This window comes from Teleopsis dalmanni, chromosome 2, assembly GCF_002237135.1.
Source record: "Teleopsis dalmanni isolate 2A chromosome 2, ASM223713v2, whole genome shotgun sequence".
NCBI lineage: Eukaryota > Metazoa > Arthropoda > Insecta > Diptera > Diopsidae > Teleopsis > Teleopsis dalmanni.
In genome coordinates, this window is record NC_051847.1 from 103,421,459 (window position 1) to 103,438,124 (window position 16,666).

At 29.0% G+C, this 16,666-nt stretch overlaps 2 protein-coding genes across 4 annotated transcripts in view; both read left to right on the forward strand.

Annotated features, from left to right (window-relative positions):
• Positions 1–1,048: 1,048 nt before the first annotated feature.
• LOC119680088 (RING finger protein 11-like) lies at positions 1,049–2,255 on the forward strand. 2 transcript variants are annotated; one of them, XM_038092731.1, is made up of 4 exons: positions 1,049–1,161; positions 1,214–1,344; positions 1,552–1,672; positions 2,010–2,255. In XM_038092731.1, the coding sequence occupies exons 2-4, from the start codon at positions 1,234–1,236 to the stop codon at positions 2,210–2,212; spliced, it is 435 nt and encodes a 144-aa protein (XP_037948659.1). In that variant the 5' UTR covers positions 1,049–1,161; positions 1,214–1,233; the 3' UTR covers positions 2,213–2,255. The 2 variants fall into 2 exon arrangements, with proteins under 2 accessions (XP_037948659.1, XP_037948658.1); XM_038092730.1 differs by having other exon boundaries at positions 1,049–1,344.
• Positions 2,256–2,854: 599 nt separating this feature from the next.
• Positions 2,855–16,666, forward strand: part of LOC119679123 (microphthalmia-associated transcription factor-like) — a 22,612-nt gene continuing 8,800 nt past the window's right edge. The window contains exons 1-4 of one of the 2 annotated variants that reach the window (XM_038091310.1): positions 2,855–3,602; positions 6,459–6,852; positions 7,213–7,332; positions 7,422–7,787. In XM_038091310.1, the coding sequence (XP_037947238.1) occupies positions 3,433–3,602; positions 6,459–6,852; positions 7,213–7,332; positions 7,422–7,787 (1,050 nt within the window). In that variant the 5' untranslated portion in view covers positions 2,855–3,432. Of the gene's footprint in view, positions 3,603–5,640; positions 6,327–6,458; positions 6,853–7,212; positions 7,333–7,421; positions 7,788–16,666 lie in introns of those variants that run through there. The other variant, XM_038091309.1, reaches the window with a different exon arrangement.

Below are 16,666 nucleotides of genomic sequence, written 5' to 3' on the forward strand. Positions count from 1 at the left end.
AAATGAAAGAAAATGCTCGGACTAGAAAGGTGCCTAATTTTGTACCGGTGCGTGGAAAACGCAGTAGAGGAAGTCTCAATAGAGGACGTTCCCTGTCTCAGGCGTCGTATTTTTTAAGTTGCGAATGTTTTTACTCTATTCAATTTAAAACTACTTGCCCTATAGCATGCCAGCTGAAATTGGTAAATTGGTATAATAAATATATTCTAAAAATCCTCCATTGCCGCTCAATATTCGAGTCAAATTGTAGTCTACTTTATACAGAATTCATTGAATTCTTACCGCAAAAGAATTTTACTACTTTTTAAAAATAATTTCGGCTGTAATTTATTTTTTTAAATTTGGCACAGTGCAATCATGTGTTTTTGTTAAAAAATCAAAACAAATAACAAAAATTGCCCATGAAATTTTTCTTAACAGTGCGCTATTCAACAAATTCGCTCCGAATACGAACCTAAAAATGGTGAACTTGCAAATAATTGCTCGATTTGAGATGGTATTTATGCAATTTCTGAGAGTGCAATTGTTAGATGTTGTTGTTCTCAAATAAGTTTCTATCCTATATAGGCCGTGTGCGAGTTCGAGTAAATTGAGGTGAAGTAAATTAAAATTTCCTACGGATTTTTTACGCTACACTTATGTAAATATTTATTTATTTATTTTTTGCACTTATTTATTATTTTTGGTTAAAAGTTTTCAAATTTATTTATATATTTATTAAATATCTTATACAATTTTCACAATGGTAATACCTTATTTGCCTAATTTACCCTACTCGAAATTCTGATAAATACCAATAACATTCGCTACCATACCGACATAATTTGCCATTTCCCTCAATTTACTATCAATTTACTCGAACTCGCACACAGCCATTAATCTTCTATGAGGTGTAGTTTCAAAAATCTCCATTCTCCATGTATGCTTTGACTTAAAAAAAAAATACTACACTGATGTAATTTGAAATTTAAAGCAAAGTGTGCTGACCATGTATGGAGCAAAAATTAAGAGCGGAGAGTTATTTATTTTTATTTAGTTTCGCTTTTCAGCTTGTTTTCTTTAGTTAAAAGTCATTGTTTAATTATTGGCAGGAAAATACTATATTTGCAATATTGAGGAACGGGGTGTCATTTATAGATTAAAGCATATATAGGTTAATTTGTATGTTATAGAGTTTCAATTTTAGCATTATTTTAATGGAATTAATTACAAGAATTAAATCGTATAATCATTATGGGAAATTGCTTGAAGATAAATAATTCAGATGATGTATCACTATTACGAAGTAGTGAAAACAGTAATGGACAAGACTTTGAACAAAACGCTTCTACACCAGTGTATTCTGTAAGCTGTTAATATGTATTATGCAAATTAACAATATTTAACTTAATTCTTAATTTTATACACAAAAATTGCATTTTGTTCTGCATGTTTTAAAATAAAAATAAGTAAACAGTCCATTATTATTATCCATTGATAGTCCATTATTATTATATTTACGATAATCCTATATATTTCAGTTAAAATGTGAATTTTGTTTCTTTCTTTTAGGAGATCCTTCAGCCTGTTTATTACCCGTCTCCATCTGTAAGTCGTCCAGCATCGAACCTAACAGAAGAGGAACAAGTAAAGATTGCAAAGCGTATTGGACTTATACAGCATTTACCAATAGGTAGTAAAAAATGTACTTTTAAAATTTTATATTTTATTAATTATTAGTCCATGATAACTTATAAGAGAACCTGATTACAATTGAAATGGGTGCTGCAAATAATTTATAGCTTTCAGAGGACATCTTAAGACTTTAACTTTAAGTTGTACTTAATAACTATTTTTGGAAAAGAATTCTAATTACAGTTAGATTATTTGTTAGAAAATTAAATTGTTAACTATTGGTTATTCTTATAAATTGTAAATTGTATATTGTATATTATATTGTTTACATTTGCTTTTTCTCTAGATTTATATATTAATTTAATTATTTTTTAACATTCTTTAATACATTTAAGGTACATACGATAGTTCAAAAAAAACTAGAGAATGTGTTATATGCATGATTGAGTTTTGCGTAAATGAAGCTGTGCGGTATCTGCCATGCATGCATATATATCACGTCCGATGCATTGATGACTGGTTAATGCGAAACCTAGTCTGCCCCAGTTGTATGGAACCTGTTGATGCGGCACTATTAACTAGCTATGAGACGACATAACGTTATGTATAATATAATATTTATCAGCTATTTAAAAAAAAAACTGTTGCATTTGAAGTAAACAGAAACAATTTTTTTTCTTCTAAAACTTACATATAATTAAATTAGTGACAAACTTTTAACAGGAAAGATCGATAGTTTGGACATTATTTGTACGTCTTTAAATCAAATGTAATAAGAATTGTTTTGTTATTTAGTTTAATATAATTGAAAAATTTATGGATTTTATTTTTGTGTTTGTACAAAACTAGATATAATTTCGATGGACAATATGCATAAAATTGTGATTAAGTTATAGAAACTGTATGAATAATAAAAGCTGTCTTAAAAACTTAATGTATTAATAGGATAATTAGGCAGTGATGTAATAATTGCTTTCAATGCACTTATCTCAGAACCACTAAGCTAAAAAACTTAAAATGTGAAACAATCAACGTAAATTTTTGTCATTTTTAATGCTGTTAAATTGTGTTGGAATCAGTTTGAGTTTAGGTTAATTTTCTGCAATTTGTAAGAAGGTGGTTTATTTTACTAAAAGGAAATATAAAAATAAATAAGCTTTCAAACTTGCTAACAAAATTTGTATAATTAAAAAGGTATTACCCTGAAACTTAAAATTATGTCTCACTTCGTACTTATTTACATATCAATTTTTAATTAAATATTTGTTGCTTGTGTAATACTCGTACGTGGTGAGTTCGCAGGTTTAGAAGCTTTTAAAAACAACGCAAACAACAAGTGTGTTGAAAGCATTAACGACCTAACTTATTTAGTGCTGTACTGTTAATTTATTGCCTTTTTATCGTTAATTGTTTGATGGTGGTAAAAAAAGTAAAAGCCAAACTGCAAAGCTGGGACCTTTTCGAAATACAAACAAAGCACTGCTTCTCGTTTAGTTGTGGTTGTCGTGGTAGTCTGTTGGTTGGTAATCGCGAAATAAGCAGCGTATATATGAGTGTCGTGTGTCGTTGGGTATTCGTTAGTATTTTTAATATAATTTTGTATGTTACAAGTGCAACTGTTCGAAACTTAAAAAATCAAAATGTTTAGATAATTTTAAACATAAAAAATATTAATGAATATTAATGAAGAAGCCCATTCTCAATCGTATTAAAGCTAATTATTAAGACTTAGATGCTACGTATTGAGATGGCATAAGTGCAGAACCACTTACATGTTATAATTTTATCAATAAACGCACTTATTTGTGTCACATCAAGATGGCAGAGTCCGGAATAGATATGGACTTTGATTATGACATTGAGTACAATGATTTGATGACAGAGGATAATTTTAATTTTTTATCTCCAGTGTTAGCTGGGCTTAATACGGATAATGTTGAGTTCTATGAGTTGAAGTCAACTCCAAGCCAAATTAATTCAAATGAGATGTAAGTAGAACTACATAGAAACATAGAATTTTTAAAAAATGTGAACGTCAATGTATAAGTTTTAAGTAAGCACACGCTCCTATATTATAAAAGCCACAATTGTTAAAAAATAATCGTGCTCATGCAATTAATAGAATGATATGAAGAACTACTATCTTTACAAATAAAATACACATATGCGAAATTTGTTGCCCTACCAAATTTTTTGACGGTATTAGTTGATATCATGAACACTGCTCATATGGTAGATGGTGAAATTATGAACTACGACAATGAATACGATGTTATCCCATCAATATTAATAAACAAACAGTCAAAAGTGATTGAATTTATATATACTTACTTAAATATCAATGATTAAAATATTATTTTTAGAAATTTAAAATAAAGCTTTAAAAAAAACTGTGGAATCGTTTTAAAAACAGACACCATTTGTAACAGAGAAGAGAAGTAAAAGTTCAATTGATGATTCGATAAGATAGAAAATCAGATACCATGCTGGTCATTGTTATGGTTAGTTGACTGAAGGATTAACTGCTCCAATTAGTTGCAGTTTATTTCTTATGTATTTAATAACAAAATGTAACCTTATCAATTCAAAGCAATACTTAAATACTCATATTTGGAAAAAGTATATATACTTCTGCACCGAAGCAAATTGCTCTTAGAATGGTCTTGTGTTTTATGTATTGTTATATATATATAACAGGGCTTATGAAAGGAATAACTCTAGTGTGTGTCGTGCACATTGAATAATATTATAATTTGAAAACATCACAAGTTCATAGTTTTAGAATAGACGGTTTTTACCTTTTATTTCTGTACAGAGTTTGAAATGTCATTTAAATGGAAACTAACTCGATATGAACCATGTATATTAAATTGAATTGATCTAATTAAGGAGAAATGGTTATGACTTTAAATTTAGTATAGTTTATGTTACAGCCCTATAGTGCTGGTTGTAGCAGATCAATAATATATTTTGTAGATGTGTAATGGCAATTCTGAAAAGCTTTCTAGTTGAAACTTGAATGTTCGTAACGAGAGACATACAAATGCAAAAAATGAACTTTTATCAGTTCCATTCGAACACAGATCTGTCGGCGCATACATATAAAGTAATTAATTGTTAACCAATTAACAATATCCAAGACCGCTCACACCGACATGCGCAACTTTTAATCATAAAATGAAATACAAACATGTAGCTGTAAATTGAAATCCATAAATATGTCTAACGTATGTACTAAACTTAATCGCGCTCAATTTATAACGAATAGAAGTGATTCACTTAATGCCAAATTTGAAATTTAACGAAGAAGTAGAATATAACTACATGTATCAAGAACTTATATTAATGAATTATTAACTATAACGGCAAATAAATATTAAATATGCGCATGAATTTTGGGAAAAAGAGCATAAATACTCAAGGTGATTGGCGCTCAGCACTCTCTCCAACACCAATTCTGCAATCATACTAACTTAATATTGCTTTCTCCTCTTTAAGTGGCTCTCTCCTAAGAAGTGATGTTGATTATGAATGCAGCGAGAAGCAACGTCTGAAAATATTGTACATTCGTGCCAATACATATAGTAATATTTGGTAAGAGACAAATTAGACACTTTTGGCCAGTTGGTTACATGCGAGTGAAGCATTCTTAGTACAAGATCAAGGCCCAATGATACATTATAAATAATGATTATGAGAACATTACCGAAAAATATATACAAACTATATATATTGCATATTAAACAAGTGTTGTGTAAATTAATTTTTGAAAAATAAATTCAGATTTCAGAAACAAATGCACCAAGTATTTAAAATATTAAAAAATAAATAAGAAATTGTATGAAAAATATTCTGAACGCCGATTTGAATATAATATACACGCTACACGCTTACGTGTAGAAATATATAAACTATTTATCTAAAGATAGAAAACGGAATAAAATCAAAATATTCGATATATAAAAAAAATCAAAAATAGTACATATGGATTTATTCAATATACATATATGTTAGTGAATTTTACAAAATAATATGAAAATGTTTTCCTATTGGGGGAAAAAAGTTACTGCTAACAGTAATATCGATAGACATAACAGTACTAATGAGAAAACCTGTGATATTTTGAATATGTCACCACCGTTACCAGAAACTGAAACGAGCGATATTGAGCAAGTGCATATCTATGCACCGCAATGTCATTTACACGAATGCCAACAACAAAAACTGAACCAAATGCAGGATAATGACAATCCCTCCTCTAAGCAAATACCGATATCGAAACAGGATAACATTAAAGAGTTTCTCGAAATCTTAAGACGTGTTGAAACACTTCAAATGTCGTCTTCAAACACAAGTTCTATTACTAACAAATTTGAGCAGCAACCAGTGCAGAACAATATGAATGATGCACTCGGTATAGAAATGGGTATTGAACCTTCCATAATAATGGATTTTGAAGAAGTTAGCAATGAAAGCATAGACATAGAAAAGCAGCACCATCACAACCATGCGGAACATAACGAGTTGCCAAGTACTGCATTAACACGGACAGGAAAAAATAATTCATCTAATATTCGTGTAACAGTTGGGATTGATAAAGATTTAGAGATGATTTTGGCAATGGACCCAACAATTGTCGATTTGGGTGATATGGCTGTTACCTCTCCGATCGTTGAAAACATAGTAACTGGTTTACCACCATTAACTGGAGGGTGGGTTTATTATTGCTAAATTGCAAAAGTGTAATATATTTTAGTATTATTAATTGATTGTTTATTATTTTATCGGGTATTATATATATAATATTTCGTAAAACTTTTACCGTTATGTATTTATATTTACAGACCAACTTTTAAAACGATAACTCCTACTTCCCGAACACAACTTAAATTGCAATTACAGCGAGAACAACAGCAACAGGAGTTGGAACGTCGTGATACTGAAAAAAAGGCTGCCGCTGCTGCTGTTGCTTTACAACAGCATATGCGCCAGCCACATTCAAATGAAAGTCACCTAATTCCTGAGAATGTGTTATCGCAACAATGCCTAAATCGAAATAGTATCGAAAACTTTTGTAATACAAGTTCTAATCCTAATGCTAACCAAACTAACACCAACAATGGGAACACATGCAATCATAACCACAGTAATTCCAATAGCGGCAACATTAACGATGTAGTGCACATGATGCAAAATAGTCCCTGTATTGGAGTTGATGTTCCACCACAAGTTTTTCATGTAAGTAAATTAGAGTATTTGATGCTTAAGCATTTAGCGTGAGCACAGCGAGTTATCGGAAATTTTCGAAAATTATATGGTGTTCGAGCATTATATATATTTATATATATATTTGTATAAAACTGAAACATAACCCTGGCTAGTCTTTTTGCAAGATTTTTACAAACAGAATTCAAATTACTGATCAAATAGCTCACACATCTTCGAGCAGCTCGAACGTTTCAGAGTAGTTTAAGTGTTCGAACCAAATATTTGACCAGCTCGAGAATACTCGTAACAGAATCGTGGTGCTCGAAGAGCAAAAAGCATCCATCATACATTAAAATATGATTTAAATTTGTATATTTGTTTTTATTAAAGGTTTCAACAGTTTTGGAAAATCCTACCCGTTATCATGTTATTCAAAAGCAAAAGAATCAAGTGCGCCAGTACTTAAGTGAATCTTTTAAACAAAATAAGTGGGATAGAATTATTTTTGAGGTACGTACAAGTAGTATTTACACGGAAAAAATTAATTACTTTAATTAACAAATTGTACTTAAAATTGATGTGTGTTTGTTTTACAATAGAACAACGAAGCAGCATCATCTCCCATCGCTAGCCAAAGTAATTCAACTTTTAATAATACTAATAACAATAACAGCAATGGTTTTAGTGAAGAATCTGGTGTTTCGGCAAAAAAACAGGGACAGTTTTTTTTGTCATGTAGTGGCGATAAAAGCTCTCTTCAAAGCTATAGACCAGATAATATATTTATTAAAAATAACTCATTTGGTGGAGGCAGCGGTACGATGGGGCAGAGTGGAAATCTTAGTGCGACAACTACGATATCTGCAAGTACTCGATCTGCCACAGGTTTAATAATGCGAAATAGTCCAATACTTTCTGCTCCAATGTCACCAAGTATTAGTTCAGTTGCAACAAGTAATTCTGAGGTAAGTTTGTATGTGTAAATTTTATCCATATAGTGCATCCATTTCAATAAATACGAAGTTCTTACTATAAAAAAATTAAATATTAAGGTGATATCGACTAGAGAATTAGTTTTTTAGGTCGCCAAATTAAATATCATTCAGCGGTATCCGGCTCCGGGAATTAGCATTAGAAATATTTCGATACAAATACTCAACACTCTTTTTTGCACAACAAATTCTCTTATATTCGATACTTTCTGCTTGCACTTACTTATTATTATTATTATTACTTGTCAGAAATAGAAATGAAAAGAAAGGTTCAAATAGAAACAGAAAAGACAACAACAAAAATTTTAGTTAATTTATTGAAATTTGGCTGATCGTACAACGCTGTTTTGACAACAACAAAAATTTTAGTTAATTTATTGAAATTTGGCTGACCGTACAACGCTGTTTTGAGTATTGTCAAGTACTCATCATCAGTGGTCTTAGGAAATATTCGAATTGTTTAATTAGTTTATAATCCGAATATATTTGTTGACCATATATGTAGGAATTTGTGTACAAATGAAAAACCTCAATTTTGAAAATTATTTATGTTTATTATTACCAAATACTATAAATACCGTTTTCGTGAGTACCTTTTTATTTAAAAAATAGAATTTGTTATATATTTGCCTTTTTTACTTCTGTTTTAATTGAATTATTGCATTTTCTGTCCTGATTGAACACATTTAGGATTATTTTAATATTTGACATCTTCATAAACAAAGAAGTACTCCTTAAAATAAAAATTGACATTAAATACAATGGGGTATAAGCATACGTAACTCATAAAAATGATATAATTTTTGTTTATATAGAAAGTTATCAATAAATTTTGAAACCTAACTAAATATACACGAATTTAGCAATCAGGACTGTCGGTTCTTTGCTTATTTCTATGCTTTTTATTTTTTTTTGTTTTTGAACAGTTCCGTAGTGGGTGGGATATTTATCTATAGGTACAGCTACAGAAAAGGTACATAGCAAGTATTGGCTTGTGACACAGTGGAACCTTGGCTTTATTCACATCTTGTTTAATATATATTGTTACTGTGGAACCTCTCACATGAAGTTTATATAATTATGTGCTAAAGAAAATTGTTAATATTGTAGTGCCCATTCTTTTTATTCGCTTTTCTGGAAGAGTGTAATTATTGGTTTATTACTAATTTTATACTTCTATTTGCGTTTTTTCTTTTAATGTTAGAATGCTGAAATTATTTACATAAGTTTTTTGCTTTATACGTAATGGGTTATATAAGCTGGTCTCTAATTTGGGTGGTTACTGCACTATAATTTGGCATATATAGTAAATATGGCTTATATAGTAAAGTTTTGTATACCGATTCCCTTCAAGATCCATGGGATATAGTTTTCCTATAGTTATTACCAGATTTTTGCGGTTCAATTTTTCTATAAATTTATTTTAAGAAATTTGTTAATATGATAGTACCAATTTTTTTTATTCGCTTTTCTGGAAGAGTATATTACAAATTTCTAAAATTATTTAATTATTTTTTTTGTTATTGCTTTGTGGGATTAAGTTTTGGAAGGCTAACTATTCTGGTGAAGATAATTTTATTTTTCATTATCCAGAATGAAAAAGTTGTCGTGAGATAAACGTCGGCTTTAAGCTTAGACCTGATTCTTTGGACAACTGCAATTCAGTGTAATAGAGTGGGGTTCGAAGTTCTATTTAGAATAAGTGCATGTTATCATTAGGTTGTATTTATCCAGGAGAGCACATGACTCTACTCCATTCTACAAAATTAAATATATTCTTTAAGAACATAGAACCGATGTTATTTATAAATAAGTTTTTGCTATACTATATATCTATATACGACAATACCATAAACAATTTTAATATAAAGATCATAGTTTCGCACAATAAACTTAACATATACTAGTATATATGTATATTTGCATGAGAAATTTTTGATGATAAATATTTGATATGACTATCCGGGTAGGTAGGCAGATTTTGATACATTTAATGTACTTTAACATTTAACTTATCATATGAAACATTAGCGTTTTAATAATAATATAATAATAATAAATTATTATAATAATAATATTTATAATTATATATATTTACAATAATATTAATATTTATAATAATATTAATGATCATAATATTTTTATAGTAGAAATTTTAAAGAAATCCTTTTTGATCCTATGAAGTTTAGGCTGAACCTTGCATATGAGGACATTATCCGTATGTATTAAATACTGCATATGGTTATATGAAGGAACGATACTTTTGGTTTTATTGAATGCTATGATATAGATATTAAGTGACAATGGCGATCCATTTAATATGCTTGAATTGACGCTATTTTCACAGCGAATTTCCTAGTGCACAAAAAAGACTTTACTTAGTTATAGATTTCCGTATCAAATTTGGAATTTTTTAACATTAGAAAATGTGAATCTGTCAAAGGGGTTTTCAAATGTCATGTGCAAAATGGGCACATCTTACATAAAAGTTTAAACTTGTATGACATACAAATATATTTAACCTGTTTACTATTATATAGAGCTTACAGTTCACATATGGATATAATTCCTATTTAAGACTTACTGATAGTGAAAAACAGAAAGCATTAAATTTTTTAATAATAATTTAATGTTTAGACATTAGATTATTACAATTTATTTTAAATGTAATGTTCAATGTTCACCAACAGAAATACAACAGAATAACACTTGTTAACATTTATTAGACATATTATACTAAAAAGTAAAGATGTCAGCATTGGCTTTGTGGAAGTTTAGATGTCTTTTATACATATTTTGAATCTGATTTATATGGCAATATAAATATAATATATTGTATAAATACATTATAATATATGTAAATATACAGCTTCTGTCATCCTCATCTCCCAGTGGAGCATGGGACCTCGACCATTCTCTTATAGCAAACTGTATTGCGCGATTCACGGCTAATGTCACTCCAGGAGTAATTTGCAGCTTCCATTTCTAATTGTATTGATCTTCTTCATGTTCTTGCTGGTGCGTCGACACGCCGACTTCCGCCTTGAGGATTTCATCGAAGTCCTTGATGGGTGATGTTTTCGTTCGTTATGCGGAGAATATGCCCAATGATATTTTCGTTTGCGCGGGAGTTCAAGAGGCGCGGGAGTCTAATTAGTATAGGTGCAGAGATCAACATTACTGATGTGGTTAAACCACCATATGTTTAAAATTTGACGCAGACACTTATTGCAGAATGAAAATCGACATATATAAGCATATTTAATAATATTTTATAAATATATAATATTTATGGTATGCTATAATGGTATGTTTCCACTACTTACTCAAGTAAGTTACTTGAGTAACTTTAAGACTTTATCGTTCACATTGATATTTGTTACTTATTACATGTAAAAGAGCTTTTATGTGTCAGAAAGTTATTAAAACAACAAATAAGATTGCTTTTATATATATATTTAATATATAAACGCATTAATATATTTTTATATATCAATTGTATATTTTATTTATAAAAATTCTTACCTCTTGTTTGTCTTGATTTGTTGATTGTTTATTTATGTTTATACATTTTGTTTCATATATTCAATATGTCAAATTTCGATTGGCATTCGGCAAGTAAATTAAAAAGCGCGGAAGCTCTTTGTATGGTTAATGAAATTTACTTAATAATCTCAAGTAAGTTAACTGGTCTAATGAAGCCAGTGGAAACATACTGTAACTTTCAGTGAAACTTCGAACTTTGTTGTGTCTATTTTTATATGACAAAGTCAGCTTTGGTTACTGGTTTTGAGCTCAAAGTCGGATTGCACCAGCAAAGTTCGTAATGTAAACCCCGTATTATACCATCTACACAAAATAGTGTAAAAAGAGTAGATTATTGTTGCCAAGATTTTTGTAACGCATTGAAAGAAACATTGTAGACCCCACAAAAAAATTCTTATTAGTGGTCAGCTCGGGTAATTAAGTTCATATAACCCAGTCTATCTATAATTCTGTTTTTTTCCCGCAAATTACTTTCAAAGTTTTAAGTTTTTGAAAAACAAATAAATGAAAACACATTCACCATCATGGGTTGGCCGTAAAATTAATATGGTATAGCATTAACGTATTTATTTTAATATATAAAAATTGCGAAATATAAGATATATTAAATAAATTATATTCTGTTATATTTCCACTTAGTTTAATATCACACTACATACAAAAGAGAGTGTTATTATCACTTGCTATATATATAATATGTCCAATACTAAATTAAATCAGCTCTGAAAGAGTGCAAAAGTGAGGTTGCGCGTTAGGTGTGATATGGCGTAGTCACATCTATCTTAAATGGCATTTACACTGGCCTTAAATGGCTCATTTTGGTACAAAATCAAAAATGAGATGCAAATGACCCATTTTTGCATACTAAATCTCAACCGCAAATGAGATCTATTGGATTTCATTCCGTATAAATGAGTTCCAACGAGGTTAGAATGAGTTCCAAATATGTTCCAAATGCGTTTTTAAGAAAGCTGTTTTTAACATATTTACAAAAAATGACTAACAAATGTTTGGTGGTTGCATTTGCTTGAAAACGATGCACCTCCTTTTGGAACTTTTATTCCCCAAAAATAAATTAATCGAAGCTAAAAATAAGTTTTTAGTTTATATTGTAAGACTTGAAGATATATTCAACCATCAACATTCAACCTCCAACATTTTTTTGGCACATGACAAAAATTAAATCAACAGGCAAGTTGAAAAATCAGCTGTTTGAAATGAGAATAAATGAATTACAACGAAAGTAAACACTTTCATTTGAAATAATGACTCATTTGAAATGAGCTATTTGAGGCCAGTGTAAATTCCATATAAGGGGCATGTTATGATTGCAGTCACCTCACATCTGACAAAAATGTTATAAAAATTAAATTTTTGTGAAAGAATTCTAATTTCAAGAAATAATAAAAAAATATTTTTAGTTTTTCCATGTTCGAATTTTTTTCAAACATAATAAGTTTGTTCTACGATCTACTCGTTGTCACTTTGAGTAACACTGTGTATACACAAGCGCGTTCCACCACGGTTGCCACTTATGGTACTTTAGTACCAAAATTGGTACTTTTTTTTCCGTTTGGTACTCTGGTACTCATGTTCCAAAAATGATACATTTTCGGCGACCCAACTTTATTGTGGATATTGTATTGTTTTATACTTTTTGTACATTTTATATAAATTGTATTTTCTTATAAAAAGACTCTGAATCAAGGCATCGCAGATATCGCAAATACTAATTGTTTTTATTTTTTTCATTTGTTATAGAAGTTGAGTCAAACCATTTTACTTTTCTTTTTTCTTTATAATAAAAGGACATGACATTTTTCTAATCACTTAAATTAAATTCTGTGAATGTGTGTCTTTTATTATTATCAAACTTTTCTTACTGAAATTCAGCCCGGAAAATTCTTAAAAAATAGAGTTTCAGAAGAAGGTATAAATAAAGGAATTGACACCCCAGATTTTCTCATACATATATAATAAATCTCAACAAATTGGGTAATATTGCTAGTATATTGCTAGTATGTTGCTAATAATGTTGGCAAATATATGTGTAACTTTTGATAAAAATAAAGAGAAAATAAAGCTCTGAATCAAAATAAATTTCAAAAAAAATAGCTTGTAAATCGATTTTTTTCGTTAAGCTCAAAGGAGAAGTAGACAACAAAATGTTTTATTATTTACTTCAATATTTTATGATTACAATTAATATAATTGTGTTGTATTGGGCTAATTGGTCCATAACGTTAAACTATTGTTATAAATCAGAATTAGGAAAAACAAAAATTATTTTACATATCGAATTTAATCTAACGTTTCCTGAAGACGACCTTACACTAAAGTCGAAATGTTGATTTAAATAAAAGTTTATGTGAAATAATTTAAGTTGTTTTTCTTAATTTTTATTCGCTTATAACAACGTAATTGCCAATTACTCAGTTGTATAAAATTATTTACTTTAAGAAATTTAACGTAAACAATTTTGTTGCACTCTTAAGTTTTTAAAGTTAAAGTATGAACACTTAAATTTCTGTTTTACTACGTTTATATTGTGAGATTAAGAGATCGACATTAAGTTAATCTGCCTTTTTAATCACCATCTCTACATTATACATGGAAGATGGATTTTGACGTTTCTCTTGTTGTGTTTGATAAATTTCTGTAAATAAAACATTTAATAACAATTTTGTACAAAAAAATTATAATATAAATTTAATAAATAGTTTAGTAAATTTAGTTTAGATAAATTTCAGATTTAGTTTAGATTTAGTTTAGATTTAGTTTAAATAATTTAGTTCAGTAATAGTAAATAATAGTTTTATAGTTAAATTATTAATAAAGAGATTTTTTCAAACAGTAGTGAACTGCAACAACAAAAATTCATTTTATATTATTTTAATTAATTGAATTTTTGGCTGATCATACAGCTGTTTCGAGTATTGCCTCATCATCAGTGGTGTTGGAAATAATCCTTCTATAAAATTATTCGTAAATAATTATTTTTGAGACTGCAAGTACCAGGAATCGAATTCGGGTCCTGCCAAATGTGAAACTCAGAATCAGCGCACCTTAACCAACTGATCCATACTTGATTTTTTTGTTCGCATATTTTTCTGGAGTTTTGTTATTTTGCTATGAAAGTTTTAATATTAAATTTACTTGCTGTGTTTATATTAGAACGAAATCATAAACCAATTGTAGAATAATTGAATTAATTAGTTATATTTTTTATTTATTTTTTTTTAATTGTTAAATTTTAATACTATTCTGTTTGCAGAGGCATTATTTGTTGCATGTTTTGTTCTTTCTTATGTATAGAATCTAATCTTGGAACGTAATGCTGAGAACGTCATGCTAACTTTCTCAGCATTACTAGTCGCCCGTGCAACTAGTGGAGAAAGTCATGATAAATTATTAATAAATTTTAGTTATTAATGTGTACAAAACTATTATTAAACAAATTTATTAAAAATTTACTCACTTCGGCATTTTAAAATTTTCTATGTTTGTTTTGAATAGATTTTGACACTTCTTTTCCAATTTCTCTAAGGTCGTAAAAAAATCTACAATATCTAAAATATTAAGCCATTTGTATAGTTGCACAGAAAAATAATCACCATTTTTATGGAGTTTAAAAATTAATCTCGATCATAAGTAGATTAACTTTTGTATGGGAAGTCTGAGATTAAACAACGAGATTAGTACTTTAATCTCGATTATTGCTGTAGTCTACTTTTAATCTCACAATGTAAACGGCGTATTAAGCTAAACATACTATTAGGATGTACTTCATAGCGTTCTTAAAGCCTGCTTTTTATGTTATATAATTCAATATATTCAGACAAAACATTATAAAACAAAAAGTAGACAAAAAGTACTTCTGTGCTTATCTGAAGAATATTAATATAATTATTTATGTACATACTTACTTTTTTATTTCGGCAAAATAGTATCTAAATTCATTGGAAACCAGTATTTAAATTTAGCAGTAAAAATGGTAGCGAGTTTCGTTTTCAAATTTTCGCTTAAAAATGTCGCTTACTTTAAATTTAATAACAGTTAATTTAGCTGAAGAAAGCTGACATTAAGATGTTTTAAAGATTTAAAAAAATATATAGGTTTTACTCTAATCTCAATAGAATGTGAAGGAAACTATTTCGATGAGATAGAAAAATGTATCTTTTGAAATAACAGTTACAACTGCACCATAATTATTACATTTTTAAAACCGCGGACCGCTCATACTACATACATGTCTGAAGCGTTGTCTGTGCGGGTTAATGGTTTTGAATGGCGCAACAAACAACAGTTCGAACAAATTAAAAACAGACCACAGTCGCACAAATTTTGAACTGCGATTCTAAATTTCAGTTTATAACTAAAATTACTTTGAACGGTGCGTGACGGAGCGATTACTATCGTTTGAAGTTGAAATAACGTCTTGCATGAAACTTTTAATATCGCTTATAATAGAATAAACACACATTTTCCCCTATTATGCAACAATAAAAAAAATCACCTTCAAAATCTCGATGAGCAGGGAATACTTTTTGTGAGCGTTTGCGGGTGTATCCAATGTTTATATTTATGTTTATAACGCATATGTAGCTTACAATCTATATAAATGTTAATTTGATTAAATTAATCAAGGAAGAAAAATATCACAAATCAGTATTACAGTATTACAATTGGTTAAAAATTGATCTTAAAATATGAATAGAATATTTTAACGACTGACTAAGTTTTAATCTTATTATAAGTTAAATAAATATATGATGCCTTGGAATCACAAAAGCTAAAATAAATAATCAAATCGTGCAATCAACGGATCAGTATTTTTCCATATCGGTTAATGAAAATTAGTGCAAACTGAATATGCCGGTTTTTAATATAATTCGACGACACATCAAGGTAATTTTGCATTACAAGCCTATATATTACAATGTTATCATAAAAAGTATCAAGTTAAGCTCGAATACTACTACTCAACGTAGTACATTAACATTTACATAAAGATTTGTTATTGTAGACCATATAGGTCCCCTAAAAGAAAAATCATGATTAAATTACAAGAAACAATTGTGAACGATGGGAGAGGTTGTACAAAATATATGGCAGTTAAGTAAGGGCGAAGGAGAGTAACATTTAAGAAAGTAACATTTCTCAGTTAGATTTCAACACTAATATACAAAAATGGGTACGCGAGTTATTCGAATCGCTCAAGTTTCAGTCACAAAAGTAGTACAGTACAATATATCAATATTAAAATGTAAGTTGGCAGTATTTGCGTTGTTGTCATTTTTAAGTGC

Excerpts from the sequence above, each read along its gene's own strand:
- LOC119680088 (XM_038092730.1), top strand. The coding sequence starts at position 1,234 with ATGGGAAATTGCTTGAAGATAAATAATTCAGATGATGTATCACTATTA. Across the intron at positions 1,345-1,551 it reads CTTCTACACCAGTGTATTCT|GAGATCCTTCAGCCTGTTTA; the intron begins GTAAGCTGTTAA and ends TCTTTCTTTTAG. Across the intron at positions 1,673-2,009 it reads TATACAGCATTTACCAATAG|GTACATACGATAGTTCAAAA; the intron begins GTAGTAAAAAAT and ends AATACATTTAAG.